Here is a 17782-nt window from a genome sequence, read left to right as displayed (position 1 = left end):
CAAAGGGATTGCAGTGGCCTGAGAAGGCAGCTCCCCACCACTTCCTGAAAGGCAATAAATGCTGGCCCAGCATTTGAACCTCAGAAGTAATGTTTAAAGAAGCTTTTTTGTTGTCTTTGGGCGTTATGTATAAATCTTAAAATAGTATACATCACATGAACATTGACATGTGATAGAGAAAACTGCCAACTGGACATCTTTTTATTGATGTAGCCAAGTTTATCCAAGCAATTGGTTACACAGCTACACTAGATTTTGTTATATTAATGTGCTAACAGCAAGAATGTGCAGAAGAAACTCAAAGTATCATACACTTGCTTTTGAGGACACATGGAAATTTGAAATTTATTTTGAGAAATGTTCCTTGAAACATTTTGGTTGTTTACTGCAAGTGCCCAGCTCTTTATACCAGTTCTTCCCGTATGTAAGTAAGTGAAAGCAGGCAAGATTAACAATACAAAAGTCACCAGTGACAGTCGCAGATAAGTGTGGACTTATCTAACAGCCATGTTGTAACCTGTAAGATGCATGATTTCTAATGAATATGTTAAGTTGAAGGCACCAGAGAGAAATGCAACCATTTCTCAGAATTTAGTTATTTGAGGCATAGTTCATGGATACCGTTACAGTGCTTGTTTTGCTGTCCCTTCCCCGATGCACTAGTTAGACATATAAAAGTGGCTGTGGCCCTGATTATAGAACATAGAACATAGAACATAGAACAGTACAGCACAGAACAGGCCCTTCAGCCCACAATGTTGTGCCGACCATTGATCCTCATGGATGCACCCTCAAATTTCTGTGACCATATGCATGTCCAGCAGTCTCTTAAATGACCCCAATGACCTTGCTTCCACAACTGCTGCCGGCAACGCATTCCATGCTCTCACAACTCTATATTCATAGTTAGTCTGAACTCTGTTTAGTATTCTTGTGAACTCTTACATAGTTGTTTTAATATGAAGGCTCTGTAATTTTTCTCTCATAAGGCCATGTACTTGGTTTACCGTGCTCTTGAGAAAGAACCTGTGCCATTTTCATTGTCGCCTGCCTTAATACCACCTTCGAAGAGGAAAAAAACAAGTGTTCCATCTTCAGTGCCACTCATTCCATCTCCACCAACTGCTAAGGAAAGCCGACAATCGTTGCCCCCCGTGGGAATTCTACCTACTAAAACACCACCAGTCCAGGTACTGCAAATAACAATGATGTTTTGTCTTGAACTCCATTTTCCTTTTTTGATTTTAATGTAATGTGCTATTATATTATACAGTTCACCAGAGATTCTGACACATCTTCCTCGAAGTTAAATCGAGGTAAAGTTATAACTGGCATATTTTTGACTTGGTCTTCTCTTCAACGCTTTTTTAAATTGAATGATAGAGATATTTCAGGATTCACGTCTATTCTGCTTTAGGTGTTTAGTGGCTTGTACTACTTCAAAATTAGAAAGAGTACAATTTCTCTTTGGATTCACTGTCAAACTTCTGGTGGTTTGTTAATGTAATCTATGTTTGTCATTACATTTATTTGAAAGAACTTTATCACATGATTGACCTTACCTCCTATTGTTTGTGGGGACCCCCAACCCCAACAATTTATAGTAAGGCGATGTCCTCATGGCATGACAGCTTTACAATTAATCCAGAAACCCAGGTAATGTTCTTGGGATGTAAGTTTGATTCCTGCCATGGTAGAAGATGGATTTTGAATTTGGTAAAAATTGGAATTGAGTCTGTTGAGAACCATTGTCGATTGTCATAAACACCCATTTGGTTGATAGATGTCCTTTAGAGAATGTAACTGCTGAATTGACCTGTTCTGGCCTGCACGTAACTCCAGACCCAAACCAATCTAGTTAGCTGTTATCTGCCCTCTGTCAACTAGGGATGTGCATACATGTTGGTTCAACCAACAATGCTCAGATGATGTGAACTTAAAAAGAAAAGTATGAGATGGAACACCAGTTGAGAAAACGTTTTTAACACTCTGGTTTTCACGACAGCTAAATGGTAAAGGAAGAATTCCAAGAATAGATTTATTCATAGAGTAAATTATTGCAGCTATGTATCTCCTGATTCCACCTGTGTCACTTGTGAAGTAACCATCTAATTAATGCCCGCCATCTGTGTGTACTTCAGTTGAAACACTTAGCAATCTGGTGATCTATTTTCAGGAATGATACAATATGTAGAATGGCGTGTCATCTGTGTCTGAAAGTGTGATTATTTTAATTGTAATCATCTCCATTCCAACATGATGTTTAGCACATATCACTTGGTTTTCATAGTTCATAGTGAAGTTAATATGTTTACACATCCTATAAAGGCAGTCCTCAAGTTGTGAAAGGGTTTTGTTTACGACTGTGTTCATTTGTTGATTTGTATGCAAGCTGAGACACAGTACAGGACAATACAAAATAGCTGTTGTAAATACTCTGGTCGTGATTGAGACAATCATAAATTGGGAACTGCCTGTAGATACCTCTTCGCTTTTTCACGGATTAATTCTTGGTAAATAACTGTTAATCTCTAATATTTTTTCCCTATTAGGATGAATGGCCATCATGAATTCTGGTTTTTTTTTCACAGATGCTTTTGGACTTTGTGTGCACATCATGTTTTCTTTTTTCACTTTTGATTTCTAGCATTACCTGTACTTTGCTTTCATATAAACTGCTGTTCTGATTCCGAAAGTTGAAAATGATGGTGCGGTTGTTAGTCTTAACAATGCTTTCTGTTATTTTCTAGGCTGTCAAATGGGTTGTAACACCAGCTGACAAAGCAAAATACGATGACATATTCATGAAAACTGACAAAGACCAGGATGGATTCGTCTCTGGGGTAGAGGTCAAAGATATCTTTCTCACCACAGGTCTGGCACCAACGACACTGGCTCATATCTGGTAAATGTGTGTCAACAACAACAATAATATTCATTTCATCTGTGAATTCAAACTAACTATCAATGTTAGCATGATTTCATTATTTTAAGAAGTTATTTAACTTTTTCTTTAGGGCTACAGTTATTTTGAAGGATTAAGCCTCATACTTAAGCTCAGGAGGGGAAAAAAATCACTCATTCCTGATGTGATAATGGGAACTGCGGATGCTGGAGAATCCAAGATAACAAAGTGTGAAGCTGGATGAACACAGCAGGCCAAGCAGCATCTCAGGAGCGCAAAAGCTGACGTTTCGGGCCTAGACCCTTCATCTCTCTGATAAAGGATCTAGGCCCGAAACATCAGCTATTGCGCTCCTGAGATGCTGCTTGGCCTGCTGTGTTCATCCAGCTTCACACTTCATTATCTCAGAGCAGGACATATTCACTTAATGGAAAGGTCCTGGGGAGTGTTGCTGAACAAGGCAACCTTGGAGTGACGGTTCACAGTTGAAAGTGGAGTTGCAGGTAGACAGGATAGTGAAGAAGGCATTTGGTGCGCTAGCCTTTATTGGTTACTGCATTGAGTACAAGAGTTGGAAGGTCATGTTGCGGCTCGATAGGGCATTAGTTGGACTACTTGTGGAACATTGTGTGCAGTTCTTGTCTCCCCTGCTATAGCAAGGATGTTGTGAAACTTGAAAGGGTTCAGAAAAGATTTACAAGAATGTTTCCAGGGTTTGAGGTTTGAGCTGTAGGGAGAGGCTGATTGGCTATGGCTATTTTCCTGGGGCATCAGAGGCTGAGGGGGGTGACTTTAGGAGAGGTTTACAAAATCATAAGAGGCGTGGATAGGGTGAATAACCAAGGTCTTTTCTGTGGAGTGGGGGAGTCCAAAACTAGAGTGCATAGATTTAAAGTGAGCGATGAAAGATGTAAAAGGGACCTAGGGGGCATATTTTTCAAGCAGAGGGTGCTGTGTGCATGGAATTAGCTGCCAGAGGAAGTGGTGGGAGCTGCTACAATTACAACATTGTGAGTGATGCTGTCCATTGTGCAGTCATGGGTGAGCATTCTTCCTTCTGATCTTTATTATGGAGGAAAGGTAATTGATTAAGCAGCTGAAATGGTTGGACTTAGGACACAAATCTCTAGTTAACAAAGTGTGGAGCTGGATGAACACAGCAGGCCAAGCAGCATCTCAGGAGCACAAAAGCTGACGTTTTGGGCCTAGACACTTTTGTGCTCCTGAGATGCTGCTTGGCCTGCTGTGTTCATCCAGCTCCACACTTTGTTATCTTGGATTCTCCAGCATCTGCAGTTCCCATTATCTCTGATGACAAATTTCTAGTGATGTTCCATGATTGAAATAATTGAGTTTTAACAACCACGCACATCTTTCTTTGTATTCCCATTTCTTAAATTAAAGTGTAGTTTTTGATTCGAGACTTTTCTAGACAGTTCCGCTCAATGACTGCCCCGCTCAATGACTGCCTAAAAATTGTGGATTGGCAGTCATTGGGATGTTGGCATTTACTGGGGTATGGTCACATTCATTCACTGTATGGTTGCAGAAACCAGAACCAAACAGTCCTCGCAGCTGATAAAAAGATGGTTCTGGCCATGGATGTAGTGTTTCTGTTGACTGCTAATCAGTCTGTGACTTCTTCCACCGTTTCACACAATTTTCAGACAGAAGCTGTTGTGGCCTTACTGCATGAGCTCACTGGATAAAATAGGCCCACTCTAATCTCACTTTCTACCTTTTGAGTCCCTAGCTTTTCAGGTTACAGAGCTTCAGCTGCTTCCAGATTCTTTCAAAATGAGTTGAGCATTTTCACCCTAACCACCAAATTGGGCATTGAATCCACAATCTATGGTTTTCCCCCTGACCCCTTTAATCCTCAGTTTTTTTTCAAGGGAATCGAAGTCTCAGTGCAACTTAGTAGCTAAGAATTCATACAAAGTTTTCCTTCATGGTCCTGAATCCTACACATAACAGAAATGTTTAAGTGAAATCATGAGAATTATGTTATGCTTCAACCAGTGTATGATTTGTAAAATTATATGAATTGGGTGGGTTTGATGCAATAAAAAGAAAATGTTTGTAAGAATTGTTTCAGAGATAGTAGGAACTACAGATGCTAGAGAATCTGAGATAAGGTGTAGAGCTAGATGAACACAGCGGGCCAAGCAGCATCAGGAGAGCAAGAAAGCTGACATTTCGGGTCTCGACCCTTCTTTCCTCTGCTGCTTGGCCTGCTGTGTTCATCCAGCTCTACACCTTGTTATCTCATGCTTGCAAGAATGAGTGGTTTCTGCTGAAGCTCCGAGCCAGCAGGTGATGCACGTTTGATGGAATATGGTTTGTGTCCATTTTAGGGTCAGAAACTTGGCAGTAACATAATCAGTTTAATGGTAAGTCTAGCCTTTTGTCACTAGAAGAATGGCATGGAGTTGTACAGTACAGAAGAAGCCCTTCGGCTAATCAACTAACAACCTATCGACACTAGACCCACTTGGCAGCACATGACCCATAGCTTTCAATGTTATGACATTTCAAGTGCTCATCTGCAAAAAGGTTAAGAAGTTTTCTGCTTCTGCTGCCCTCCAAATTGGTGCAATGTAGATTCCCATCACCCTCGGGATGAAAAAATATTTCCACAAATCCCTTCTAAATCACCTGCCCTTCACTTTCAAATTATACCAATCATATTTACCCTTCAAATAAGGAAAACAGCTACTTCCTGACCACCCTTGATAAGCCTCTCATAATCTCTACACTCCAATCAGATTCCTCCTTAGCCTTTTGTGCACTGAGGAAAACCTCGAGCCTAACCAATGTCTGTTCATAGCTAAAATGCCACCAGCATTGTCCGACTGAGTTCCCTCTGCATGCTGTTTCCTTAATACTCAGAAAGCTGAGGAAAATTCTGAATGGAGTGTATGAGATTGAGGGCATGTCCAGGGTTGGCAGGAAGCATCAAGGTCCCTAGTGCAGTCACATCATTTCTCTAGTATGGATGGCAACCAGAACTAGCGTACTCTTGTTATGGCTTAACCGAAGTACACCACAATATAACTCATGTTCTTATAATCTGTGCCACGACTGATGAAGGCAAGTGTCCCATCTAACTTGTTAACTGCCCCATTCCCCTGGCCTGCTACATTGCGGGTTCCTTGCACAAGCACTTTGTGTTCTTCTGAACTTTCTTCATCATTCATTGAGTACTTCTTTTCCTTGTTCGGTCGTCTTAAGTGCATCACCTCACACTTTTCAGGTTAAATCCCATCTACCACTACTCTGCTTATCTGACCACCCCATTTCTGTCATCCTGTAACCTAAGATCCTCCTACGTAGAGAGTTATAGAGTAATGCAACATAGAAACAGGCCCTTTGGCTCAAATTGGTCCATGCTGACCATGGTGCTCACTCAGCAAGTTCCAATTGATACATATCCCTCTAAACCCTTCTCATCATGTGCCTATCCCAAATGTTTTGAAAATGTTGCTATTGTACCTGCCTCAGCCCTTTATCTGGCAGCCCATTCCGTGTATGCACCACTCTGCATGAAGAAGTTGCTGCTTAGCTCCTTCCTAAATCTTTGACCTCTCACCTTAAACGTGTGCCCTCTAATTAGAAATTCCCCGTCCCTGGGAAGAAAAATGATATGCATTCATCTTATCAATGCCCCGCATGATTTTATACACCTCAATAAGGTCACCATTCATTCTCCTACATTCCAAGGAATCAAGTCCTATCCTGTCCAATCTCTCCCGAGAACTCAGGCCGACAAGTCCTGGCAACATCCTCCTAAATCTTCTTTGCACACTTTCCAGTTTAACTATATCTTTGTTACGACAAGGTGGCCAAAATTGTACACAATACTCCAAAGTGCAGCCTCACCAATGACTTAGACAACTGTAACATAACACCCCAACTCCAATACACAATGCCTCGACCGATGAAGGCCAGCATGCTAAATATCTTCTTCACCACCCTGCCAATCTATGATGCCGCTTTCAACAAACTATGCGCTTGTACTCCTCGGTCCTCTGTCACACAACGTTCCTCAGGACGTTACCACTATCTTGGTTTGATTTTTCAAAATGCAACACCTCACACTTAACTGTATTGAATTGTATTTACTAATCCTTAGCCCACTTCTCCATCTGATCAAAATCCCTCTAATTTTTGATAACCTTCCTCACTATTAATGATATCTCCTAATTTTTTATCATTCACAAACTTAACTTTGTACATTCACATCCAGGTTGCTTATGTAATTCACAAATAACCAAGGTTCCAGCACCGACCCCTGTGGCACACCACTAGTTAAAGGCCTCCAGTGCGAGAAAGAACCTTCAACCATCACCCTCAGCTTCCTACCATCAAGCCAATTTTGAATCCTATTAACTAGCTTTCCCTGGACCTGCAACCTAACCTTCATGATGAGCCTGCTGTGCAGGGCCTTGTCAACGGCCTGACTAAAATCTATATAGACAACATGTACTTCCCCACCCCCATCTATACTGTTTGTTAGCACTTTTAAAAAGTCTAAAAGATTTGACAGACATGACTTCCTATGCACAGATCTATGCTGACTATATCTAATCAGATCTTGATGATCCACATGTTGGCTGCTTCTGTCCCTCAGTATCCTGTCCAAATACTTGCCTACCACTGACGTCAGGCTCACTGGTCTGTTGTTCCCTGGTTTGTCTTCGGAGCAATGTGAGTCACCTTTGCTGTCTTCCTGAACTTCACAAGTGGCTAACGATGCAGCGGAAATTTCTGCAAGGATCTCTACATTTTCTTCCCTCCCCTCTCACAATGTCAGAGTATGGACTTGATCAGGCCCAGGGGATTTATCCACCTATAACGTGATCAAAGGCTGCAAGCACCTCCTCTCTGGTAATACGTATATTGTCCACAACATCCCCCCCCACCGTTTCCCTTATTTCATTAGCATCCATGATTCTCTCCTCAGGATTTACTAAGGGAAAATATTCATTAAAATCTTCCCCATCTCCTGTCTCTCCACACATAGACAGCTGTGCTGATCTTTAAGGGGTCCTATTTTCTCCCTCGCCACTCTTTTATTCTTATTATAGCTATAGAACGTCTTGGGATTATCTTTAACCTTATCTGCCAGATCCATCCCCTACTCTGTTTTTGCTCTTCTGATTTCCCTCTTGAGTGTGCTGCTACGCCTTTTATTGTCATCTAGGGCTTCACTTAAGCCTGATAGCTTAAACCCAGTGTATGCCTTCATTTTCCACTAGAGCCTCAAATATCGCTCATCAACCAGGGATCCCTAAACCTGCCATCTTTTTGCTTCACCCTAACAGGGACATATTGTCCCTGGACTATGGATTTGACACTTTTAAAAGCCTCCCATTTGCCAGTCATTCCTTTTTCTTTCAAACATACTCACCTAATCAACTGATGCTCGATCCTGTCTAATGGCCCCAAAATTGGCCGTGCTCCAGTTGAGCACCATAACCTGTGGACTTGTCCTGTCTTTTTCATAACTCTGTTGAAACTAAGAGAGTTATGGTCACTGGACCCAAAGTGGTTTCTAGCTGACACCTCAGTTATTTGCCCGATCTTGTTTTCTAAGAGGTGGTCCAGTGTTGCACTCTCCCTTGATGTATTGATTTCGGAAACGTTCTTGGACATATTTGACAAATTCCACCCTGTCTGGGCCTTTTACGCTCTGGGTGGCCCAGTCAATTCAGGGTGAATTAAAACCTCCAACCAATACCACTCTGCTATTCCTACACGTATTTGCAATATCTCTTGTATGTCCGCAACTCCAGTGTCTTATGGCTATTTGGGGGTCTATAATCCAGTGCCAACAGAGTGACCCTCCCCTTCTTGTTTGTAAGTTCTAACCATATATCCTCATTTGACCTTTTAAGAGTATCCTCTGTAAGCATTGTTGTTATGTCCTCCCTTTTTCAGAAGATCAACTCACCTTCCTCATTTGCTCGTACTTCTGTCACGCAAGCAGCTTCTGTATCCTGGAACATTGAGTTGCCAGTCGTGTCCATCTCTCAGCCATGTTTCTGTTCTGGCTATAATATCCTATTCCCCAGACCCAATGCAGGCTCTGAGCTCACCTGCCTTAGCAGTTAGGCCTTGTAAGTTGACATAAATGCACTTTAAACCAGAAGTCTTTTCCCTCCCTTTACTGTGCCCCTGGCTGTCCTCGATCGTAGATTTGCTCTTGATGGCTCTGGTATTTTTTCCAATTTCTTGATGGCCCTTCTCTTATTCAGAGTCCCAACCCCACTAAATTCGATTAAATCCTCCTGGGTAACACTAGCAAATCTCTCCAACAAGGATATTGGACCACCTCCAGTTCAAGTGCAACCCATCCCCCTTGTACAGGTCACCTCTACTCCAGAAGAAATTCCAGTGATCCAAGAACTGAAAACTCTGCATGATCAACTATGCAATCAATTTGCGTTAGCACAAATGTGTTGATTGTTCCCCTGGCTGCCAGGGTTTTCTTGTATATCATGTATGTCGGTGGTTAGCGGGTTCAATTCCACCTTCAGGCGACTGTCTGTCTGAAGTTTGCACATTGTCCCTCTGTCTGTGTAGGTTTCCTCCGGCTTTCTCCCACAGTCCAAAGATGTGCAGGCTAGGTGGGTTGGCCATGCTAAATTGCTCATTGTGTTCGGGGATATGTAGATTAGGTGGGTTACAGCAGGATGGGTCTGGGTGGGATGCTCTGAAGGTCGGTGTGGACTTGTTGGGCCAAAGGTCCTGTTTCCCCAACCTAGGGATTCTATGTGATATGTCACCTGACACTGGCATCCAGCCACACAAACAACCTTCACCCACTACCCTCTGTTTCCTACCACTCGGCCGATTTTGAATCCATCTTGCCAAGTTAGTATGGATTGCACGTGCTTTTACCTTCTTTATCTGTCTCCCTTGTGGAACTTGTATAAAAAGCCAGGTAAATTTCACCAATTGTACTACGCTTATTTACACACCTGATCGCATCAGCAAAAAATTCAAGCTTGGTAGACGTGACCTCCCTCTGACAGAGAAGGTTGACTACCCCTGACCAAACCTTGCCTCTCCAAATGGGGATGAGTTCTGTCCTTCGGAATTTTATCCAGTAGTTTCCTGACGACTGATGTGAGACTCATTGGTCTGCAATTCCCAACTTTATCCCTGTCACCTTGCTTGAAAAATGGTATTTGCACTGGCTGTCCTCCAGTCCTGTGTCACCTCCCCGATGCTAGAGAGGAAATAAAAGTTTGAGACAGAGCCCCTGTAATTTTCTCCCTCGCCTCCCATAGTAGCCTGAGATGTAACTCCGCCTGATCTAGGGATTTACCCACTGTTAAACCTTACAAAACCTCCACTCCCTCGTTACTTTCTGTGTCAGTCTGCTCAAGAACCACATTGCACTTTGATCCAACTTCTGTTTCTACATCCTCCTTATCCTGAGTGAATTACTCGTTTAACAACATTGTCCTTTATCTTCATGTCCTCTGTCCACAATGGGCCCTACTGTTATCCCCTGGTTATCCTCTTCCTGCTTATAGAATATTTTGAAATTCTCCCTAATTTTTCATGTATTTCTTCATGTCTCCTTTTTGTTTTCCTCATTGTTTTCTTAAGCTCTTGCCCTCCACCTTGGAAATTCAAAAAGGGCCTCTGTTAAATTGATCCCTTTTCACCTTCTAAAAGTGTTTCTTTTCCTTTTCCTGTTGTTTCCTGGCTATTTGAGGACTAAACCAGAGTTGTTAATATTCTGGTGATTAAGGGTCAAATTGCCTTTATGGGTATACATCTAACCAGAAAATACATCGAAGTAAATTGACTCTAGAAGGCAAGGTAATCTGATATCTGAGTCAGAGATAGTAGGAACTGCTGATGCTGGAGAATCTGAGATAACAAGGAGTGGAGCTGGATGAACACAGCAGGCCAAGCAGCATCAGAGGAGCAGGGAGGCTGACGTTTCGGGCCTAGACCCTTTCTGAAGAAGGTCCAGGCCCGAAATGTCAGCCTTCCTGTTCCACTGATGCTGTTTGGCCTGCCGTGTTCATCCAGCTCTACACCTTGTTGTCTCTGATATCCGAGTCATTCAGGTCTCCATATGGTGTTGATGATCAAGCTCTCCAAGAGAGAGCACCTGGAAATTAGACCCATCTGTGATTTTTGACTTTCTTCCTGTTCAGCCTTCAAGTCCATTTCTTAACTGAAAATATCATGCTATGTAGATGAGTAGTGGAATTCTTCCATGAAGATCTTTTTGTTTCAAGATTTCTCAGTAGTTTGGTTTGGTGACTTTTAAGTATGGTGATGAAAGTCTACACGGTGGACATCAGAAATCATCATTAAGGCAACTGGGGAAATATTACTGGATGAAGTGGAACTGCAGTCCCTAGAACAAATAATCATCATTGATGGGGAACTGTGACACTTCCAGCTAAGAGGCTACATGAGTAAAGAAATCTCTGTCTTTCCTCTGAGGAATAATTACCTAAGGCCAAATTGTTTTGAATCTCCTTCTTTTAACTGGTTAATTCATCATCTTCACTTAATTCCACTACCTGTGGACCAGCAATATTTCTAACTGAAAACCCAGTATTATTTTTCCCAAGACACAATTGAATTTGGAAGGATGGAATCTGTAGTTGTACTGCTGGGTATTTCTCTGCAGATGAAGTGAATTTGATACAATTTTTCCCTGATTAGTGACATCACTAAAAAATAATGTGGTGCTTGAAGAGCAGCACAGGGGTTCGTAACTACATTGGAAGGGAATATTTTGAAGACTATGTGGGTCAACTTTTTTTTTGGTCCTTCCAGTTTAGCTTAAATATGCCAAATTATGAGCCAAAATATTATTTCACTTTCAACCTTGGGAATGAAAGTAAAGTGATCCAAATCTAGCCTGTGGTAATTTGACAGACTTGATAGAAGTTAGCAGAGCTGTTGATCTGTCTTAATTTTCTGCCTTCACAGGGCACTTTGTGACACAAATGATTGTGGAAAGCTAACAAAGGAGCAGTTTGCCTTGGCACTACATTTAATAAACCAGAAGCTAACTAAAGGTATTGATCCACCTCAGGTTCTCACAGCAGAGATGATGCCTCCCTCTGATAGTACACAAAAGGTAATTTTAATTTTCCTCATGGCTTCAGCTAACCAGTTGGCGGACCAACTGTGAACATTTCTTGTGAAGATGATGTCATGATGATGATGTTGTCTGAGCGATTTGTTCCAACACCAACCCTTGGCCTCATTTTCATGAGGAATAAAATTATCAGCATTGACCCAAGTAATGATTCAGACTTGAGTATATTTATAATAATTCAAGTTAAATTATTATTGAATCCTTATTATAAACTTAAATCTTGTTAATTTCTGTTGACTTAGCAAAATTTGTGATATCATGTTTGTAAGGGTTTATGCATATACTAGGGAACAACAGCTGTTACTTTCATTAAACTTCTCCCTTTTCTCATATGATGATTTCATACACTCTTGAAACTCCTCTCACCATTTCCTTCCTGCCATTTGATGCAAGTCTTGAGACTGATAGAAGTTTGCAATGTAGAAGGAGATTATTTGGCCTGTCGTGCTCATGCTGGTCAACAAGGATTTGACTAAATTCTGAAAGAAGGTTCTGGACCCAAAAATGTCAACACGGCTTTCTCTCCACAGATGCTTTGTCACTTGCTGAGTTTTTCTAGCAATTTCTGTTTGTTTTTGTTTAAGATTTGACTGTACTCGCCCCATTTTCCAGCTCTTAGCTTGTAGCCTTAGAGACTATGGCAATGCAAGTGAAAATCTAAATACTGCTTCAATGTTATTAATGTTTCTGACTTAAACACCCTGTTAGGCAGTGAGTTCCAGACTTCTGCCATCCATTTGGTGAAAAGAATTTTTGTCAACTCCTGCCATTCGACAGGTTACCTTAAATTTGTGTCCCATGGTCTAGATCCCTCTACCAATGGGGGAAAAAATACTGTTATCCACCCTATCTTGGCCTCCCACAACCATATCAGGTCTCCTTTAAACTTCAACTCCTCCAAAATAGCAACCACAGCCTATCCAGTCTTCCCTCATTGTTTAGACTACGGGGAGGCGATGGCCTTGTGGTGTTATTGCTAAACTGTTAGTCCAGAGATTGAGGTCATGTTCTGGGTTCGCTGTTCAAATCCTCTGTAGTGGAATTCATTTGATTTTGAATGCAATTAAGATTGGGAATTAAAGGTCTAATTATGATCATTGTTGATTGTTGGCGGGGGAAACCCATGTGGGTCACTAATGTCCTTTAGGGAAGGAAACTGCCATCCTTCCACCACCCCTACATGTGACTCCAGACCCACAGTAATGTGATTGACTCTTAACTGCCTTATTGTCATTTGGTAATTCAAGACAGATAAATCCCCATAGGCTGATAATCTACATCCAAGACTACTTAAGGAAGTACCCCTCGAAATAGTGGTCATCTTTAACGATACTATAGATTTGGAACAGTTGTTACGGATTGAAAGCTGGCTAACATTGACCCTATTATTTAGAAAATGCAGTCGAGGGGAAACAGGGGATCATAGACCAGTTGCCCTGAGATCACTAATGGGGAAAATACCAGAGTCCATTATAAAAGATTAAATAGCACAGCACTTAGAAAGCAGTGACAATCGGAAACGGTCAGAGTAGATTTATCAAAGGGAAATTATGCTTGAATATATCTATGGGAAATTGTTTTGAGGATGGACCTTAGAGTTGATAAGGGGGAGCAAATGGATGTGGTTTTCTTGGACACTTGGAAAACTTCTGATAAGGTTTCACGTAAAAAACTAGTATGTAAAATTTGAACACATGGGATTGGGGACAATGCACCGGTATGGATAGAGAACTGGTTGGCAGATCGGAAATAGAATAGGAATAAATGGGTCTTTTTCCAAGTGGCATGCAGTGACAGTTTGGTACCACAGGGATCAGTGCTTGGACCCCCAGCTATTCATAGTCAGTATTAATGATTTGTATGAGGGATCTAAATATAATCTTCAAGTTTTTGACAATGCATAGCTGGCTGGGAGATTGAACAAAGGAGGATGCAAAGATACTGCAGTGTGATTTGGACAGGTTGAGTGGTGGGAAGATGCATTGCAGATGAAGTATAACATAAAGAGAAATGTGAGGTTATTCACCTTGTAAGGAAAAACAGGAAGGAAAATTTCTATCTGAATGGTGATAACATGGGAAAGGAGGAGGTGCAACAAGACGTAGCTGTGTTGTACAAAAGTCATAGCGTCTACAACAAAAGTAAACATGCAGGTACAACAAGCAGTGAAGAAGGCAAATGGCATGTCAACCATGATAGCAAGAGGATTAGACAACAGAAACCAGAATGTCTTGCTGAACTTGTACAGGGCCTTGGTGAGATCACACTGGGAGTATTATGTGCAGTTTTGGTCTCCTTAGGAAGGATGTTTTCTATCTCTGGAGGGAGTGTAATGAAGGTTTGCCAGACTAATACCTGAGATAGCAGGACAGATATATCAGGAGAGATTGGATCAAGAGGACTATATTCACTCGAATTTAGAACAATGAGGAAGCATTGCAAACCTATCAAATTCCGACTAGACTAGACAGAGTAAACAAAGGTGGGATGTTCCTGATGACCTGGGAGCACAGAACCATGGGTCACAGTCTAAGGATACAAGGCAGGTCACCTAGATCTGAGATTAGGAGAAATTTCTTCACCCAGAGAGTAGTGAACTTGTGAAATTCTCTGTTACTGAAAGCAGTTGAAGTCAAAATAGTGAATCTTTACTAGAAGGAGTTAGAAATAATTCTTAGAATGAAAGGGATCACAAGGTAGGGTGAGATAACAGGAACAGGGTACTGAGTTAGATGATCAGCCATGATCATATTGAATGGTTGAACAGGCTCACAGGGATGAATGGCCTCCATCTCCTATTTGCTATGTTTCTATTAAGTCCATCAGACCATAAGACATAGGAGTGGAAGTAAGGCCATTTGGCCCATCAAGTCCATCCGCCATTTAAATCATGGCTGATGGGCATTTCAACATTTCAATATTCCCTGCACTCTCCGCATAGCCCTTGATTCCTTTTGAGATCAAGAATTTGTCAATCTCTGCCTTGAAGGCATCCAACGTCCCGGCCTCCACTGCACTCTGCGGCAGTGAATTCCACAAGCCCACCACTCTCTAGCTGAAGAAATGTCGTCTCATTTCAGTTTTAAATTTATCCCCTCTAATTTTAAGGCTGTGCCCACTGGTCCTAGTCTCCCCGCCTAACGAAAACAACTTCCCAGTGTCCACCCCTTCTAAGTCATACATTATCTTCTAAGTTTCTATTAGATCTCCCCTCAACCTTCTAAACTCTAATGAGTACAATCCCAGGATTCTTAGCCGTTCATCATACGTTAAATGTACCATTCCAGGGATCATCCGCGTGAATCTCCGCTGGACACACTCCAGGGCTAGTATGTCCTTCCTGAGGTGTGGGGCCCAAAATTGGACACAGCATTCTAAATGGCCCCTAACTAGAGCTTTATAAAGCCTCAGAAGCACATCGTTGTAGATCAGTCCACGTAGATCACCTCAAATGCATTGCCTACGTCAGCACTCCGGGAAGAAAACTTGATCAAGTTTGTCAAATATGACCTTCGAAGTACAAAGAACAAAGAAAATTACAGCACAGGAACAGGCCCTTCGGCCCACCAAGCCTGCGCCGATCCAAATCCTCTATCTAAACCTGTCGCCTGTTTTCCAAGGATCTGTATCCCTCTGGTCCCTGCCCATTCATGTATCGGTCCAGGTACATCTTCAATGATGCTATCCTGCCCGCCTGTACCACCTCCGCTGGCAATATGTTCCAGGCACCCACCACCCTCTAAGTAAAGAACTTTGCATGGATATCTCCCTTAAACATTTCCCCTCTCATCTTGAAATTGTGACCCTAGTAACTGAGCCCCCCCAGTCTGGGTGGGAAAAAGCTTCTTGCTATCCACCCCGTCTATACCTCTCATGATTTTGTAGACTTTAATCAGGTCCCCCTTCATCCTCCGTCTTTCTAGTGTAAATGATCCTAATCGATGCAACCTCTCTTCAAAGCTAGCATCCTTCATACCAGGCAACATCCCGGTGAACCTCCTCTGCATCCTGTCGAAAGCATCCACATCCTTTTGGTAATGTGGCAACCAGAACTGTACGCAGTATTCCAAATGTGGTCGAACTAAAGTCCTATAAATTTGCAACATGACCTGTCAACTCATGTACTCAATACCCTGTCAGATGAATGAAAGCATGCCGTATGCCTTCCTGACCACACTACCTGCCTGCGTTGCCACCTTCAGGGTGCAATGGACCTGAACATCCAGATCTATCTTTGCATCACTTTTTCCCAGGGCTTTTCTATTTACCGTATAGTTCGCTCTTGAATTGGATCTTCCAAAATGCATCACCTCGCATTTGCCTGGGTTGAACTCCATCTGCCATGTCTCTGCCGGACTCTCCAATCTATCTGCATTCTGCTGCATTCTCCAACAGTCCCCTTCACTATCTGCTACTCCACCAATCTTAGTGTCATCTGCAAACTTGCTAATCTATGCTGAGCTTTGCTGATCTGCAAACTTCCTTTTACAAAATCCATGCTGATCATCGTTAATTAATTGTGTCTCTCCAAATGCTTCTTTTTCATTTTTTGAAAAACTTGCCTAAAACTGAGGTTAGACTGACTGTCCTTCAATTTCTAGGTCTAATCCTTCTGCCCTTTCTTAATAATGGAACAAAATTAGCAGTCCTTCAGTCTTCTGACAGCTCAACTGTGGCCAGAGAGGATTTGAAAGTTATTGTTAGGGTTGCCCTCTCTCGCGCTCTCTCTCTCAACTTGCTCGCTCTCTCTCTCCCACTTGCTGTCTCTGTCTGTCACTCCCCCCCCCGGCTCGCGCCCTCTCCCCTGTTGGCGCGCTCTCTCTCTCTCCCCTTCTTGCATGCGCGCTCTCTCTCTCTCTCGCGCCCCCCCCCCCTCTCTGTCTCTGTCTGTCTGTCTGTCTCTCTCTCTCTCTCTCTCTCCTGCTCACTCACTCTCTCCTGCCATGTGCTCATGCACGCTTCCTGTCTTCTCTTTTGCACGGTCTCTCTCATCCCCTAATCCCCTTCCAGCTACCCCACCTTGTCTTCTCCCATTCCCTCCAATGTTCATCTGTCTTCCAGAGACTGACTTGCTCGTTGCTTCAACTTCTATCTCCATTTCAGCTTCTCGCCCCTCAGAAGTACTTGTCAGGATCCCATCCCTCTGCCAGTATTGTTTAAATCTACCCAACAGCATTGGGGAACCTCCCTGCAAGGATGTTGGCCCTGTTGCAGATGTTATCCATTCCCTCTCTACCTGCACTTGCTCAATCTACAGGATGACTACGTCCTGAAGCATGCTTTGCATGAACTGCTCAGCCTCAAAATACGTCATGGTACCCCCAGCTGCCACTTGATTTTCAAAACCCAGAGCTGGAGTTGCTGCAGTTGGAAGCAGTCCTTTTATACATGATCATCCAGTGCATTTTGCCACATAGTGCAGAATAGGCTAATCATGGGCCTGAGTTCCCCGGTCAAAGCTTAACAAATAGAATATGGACCTTTTGCTTTTATACCCTTATTGTTACTTAAATATAAGCTAGCAAATATTATTTTTCTGTATGTCAGACAACAACCAGAATGCCTTAACTCCCTCAAGTGAAGGAGTTTAGATTTGAAGTTCTAGTCGTTATCTTCATAAAGTTTTTGAGTTCTGCTTACGGTCTTAATTCAATATCTCGTCAAGAGACAAGCGAGAAAATGTTACTTGCTTGCTCTCCTATCATATCACAGTTCATTTTGTCAAAACAGCT

The 17782-nt window shown here is 42.3% G+C and overlaps 1 protein-coding gene across 6 annotated transcripts in view; it reads left to right on the top strand.

Annotated features, from left to right (window-relative positions):
- Positions 1-17782, top strand: part of eps15 (epidermal growth factor receptor pathway substrate 15) — a 144098-nt gene that overhangs the window by 48636 nt on the left and 77680 nt on the right. For all 6 annotated transcript variants that reach the window (XM_048539476.2, XM_048539478.2, XM_059647938.1 and 3 more), the window contains exons 9-11: positions 990-1190; positions 2751-2905; positions 11879-12029. In XM_048539476.2, coding sequence (XP_048395433.2) covers positions 990-1190; positions 2751-2905; positions 11879-12029 — 507 coding nt within the window. The remainder of the gene's footprint in view (positions 1-989; positions 1191-2750; positions 2906-11878; positions 12030-17782) is intronic.

This window comes from Stegostoma tigrinum, chromosome 8, assembly GCF_030684315.1.
Source record: "Stegostoma tigrinum isolate sSteTig4 chromosome 8, sSteTig4.hap1, whole genome shotgun sequence".
Taxonomy (NCBI): domain Eukaryota; kingdom Metazoa; phylum Chordata; class Chondrichthyes; order Orectolobiformes; family Stegostomatidae; genus Stegostoma; species Stegostoma tigrinum.
This window is presented reverse-complemented; position numbering and strand designations above follow the sequence as displayed.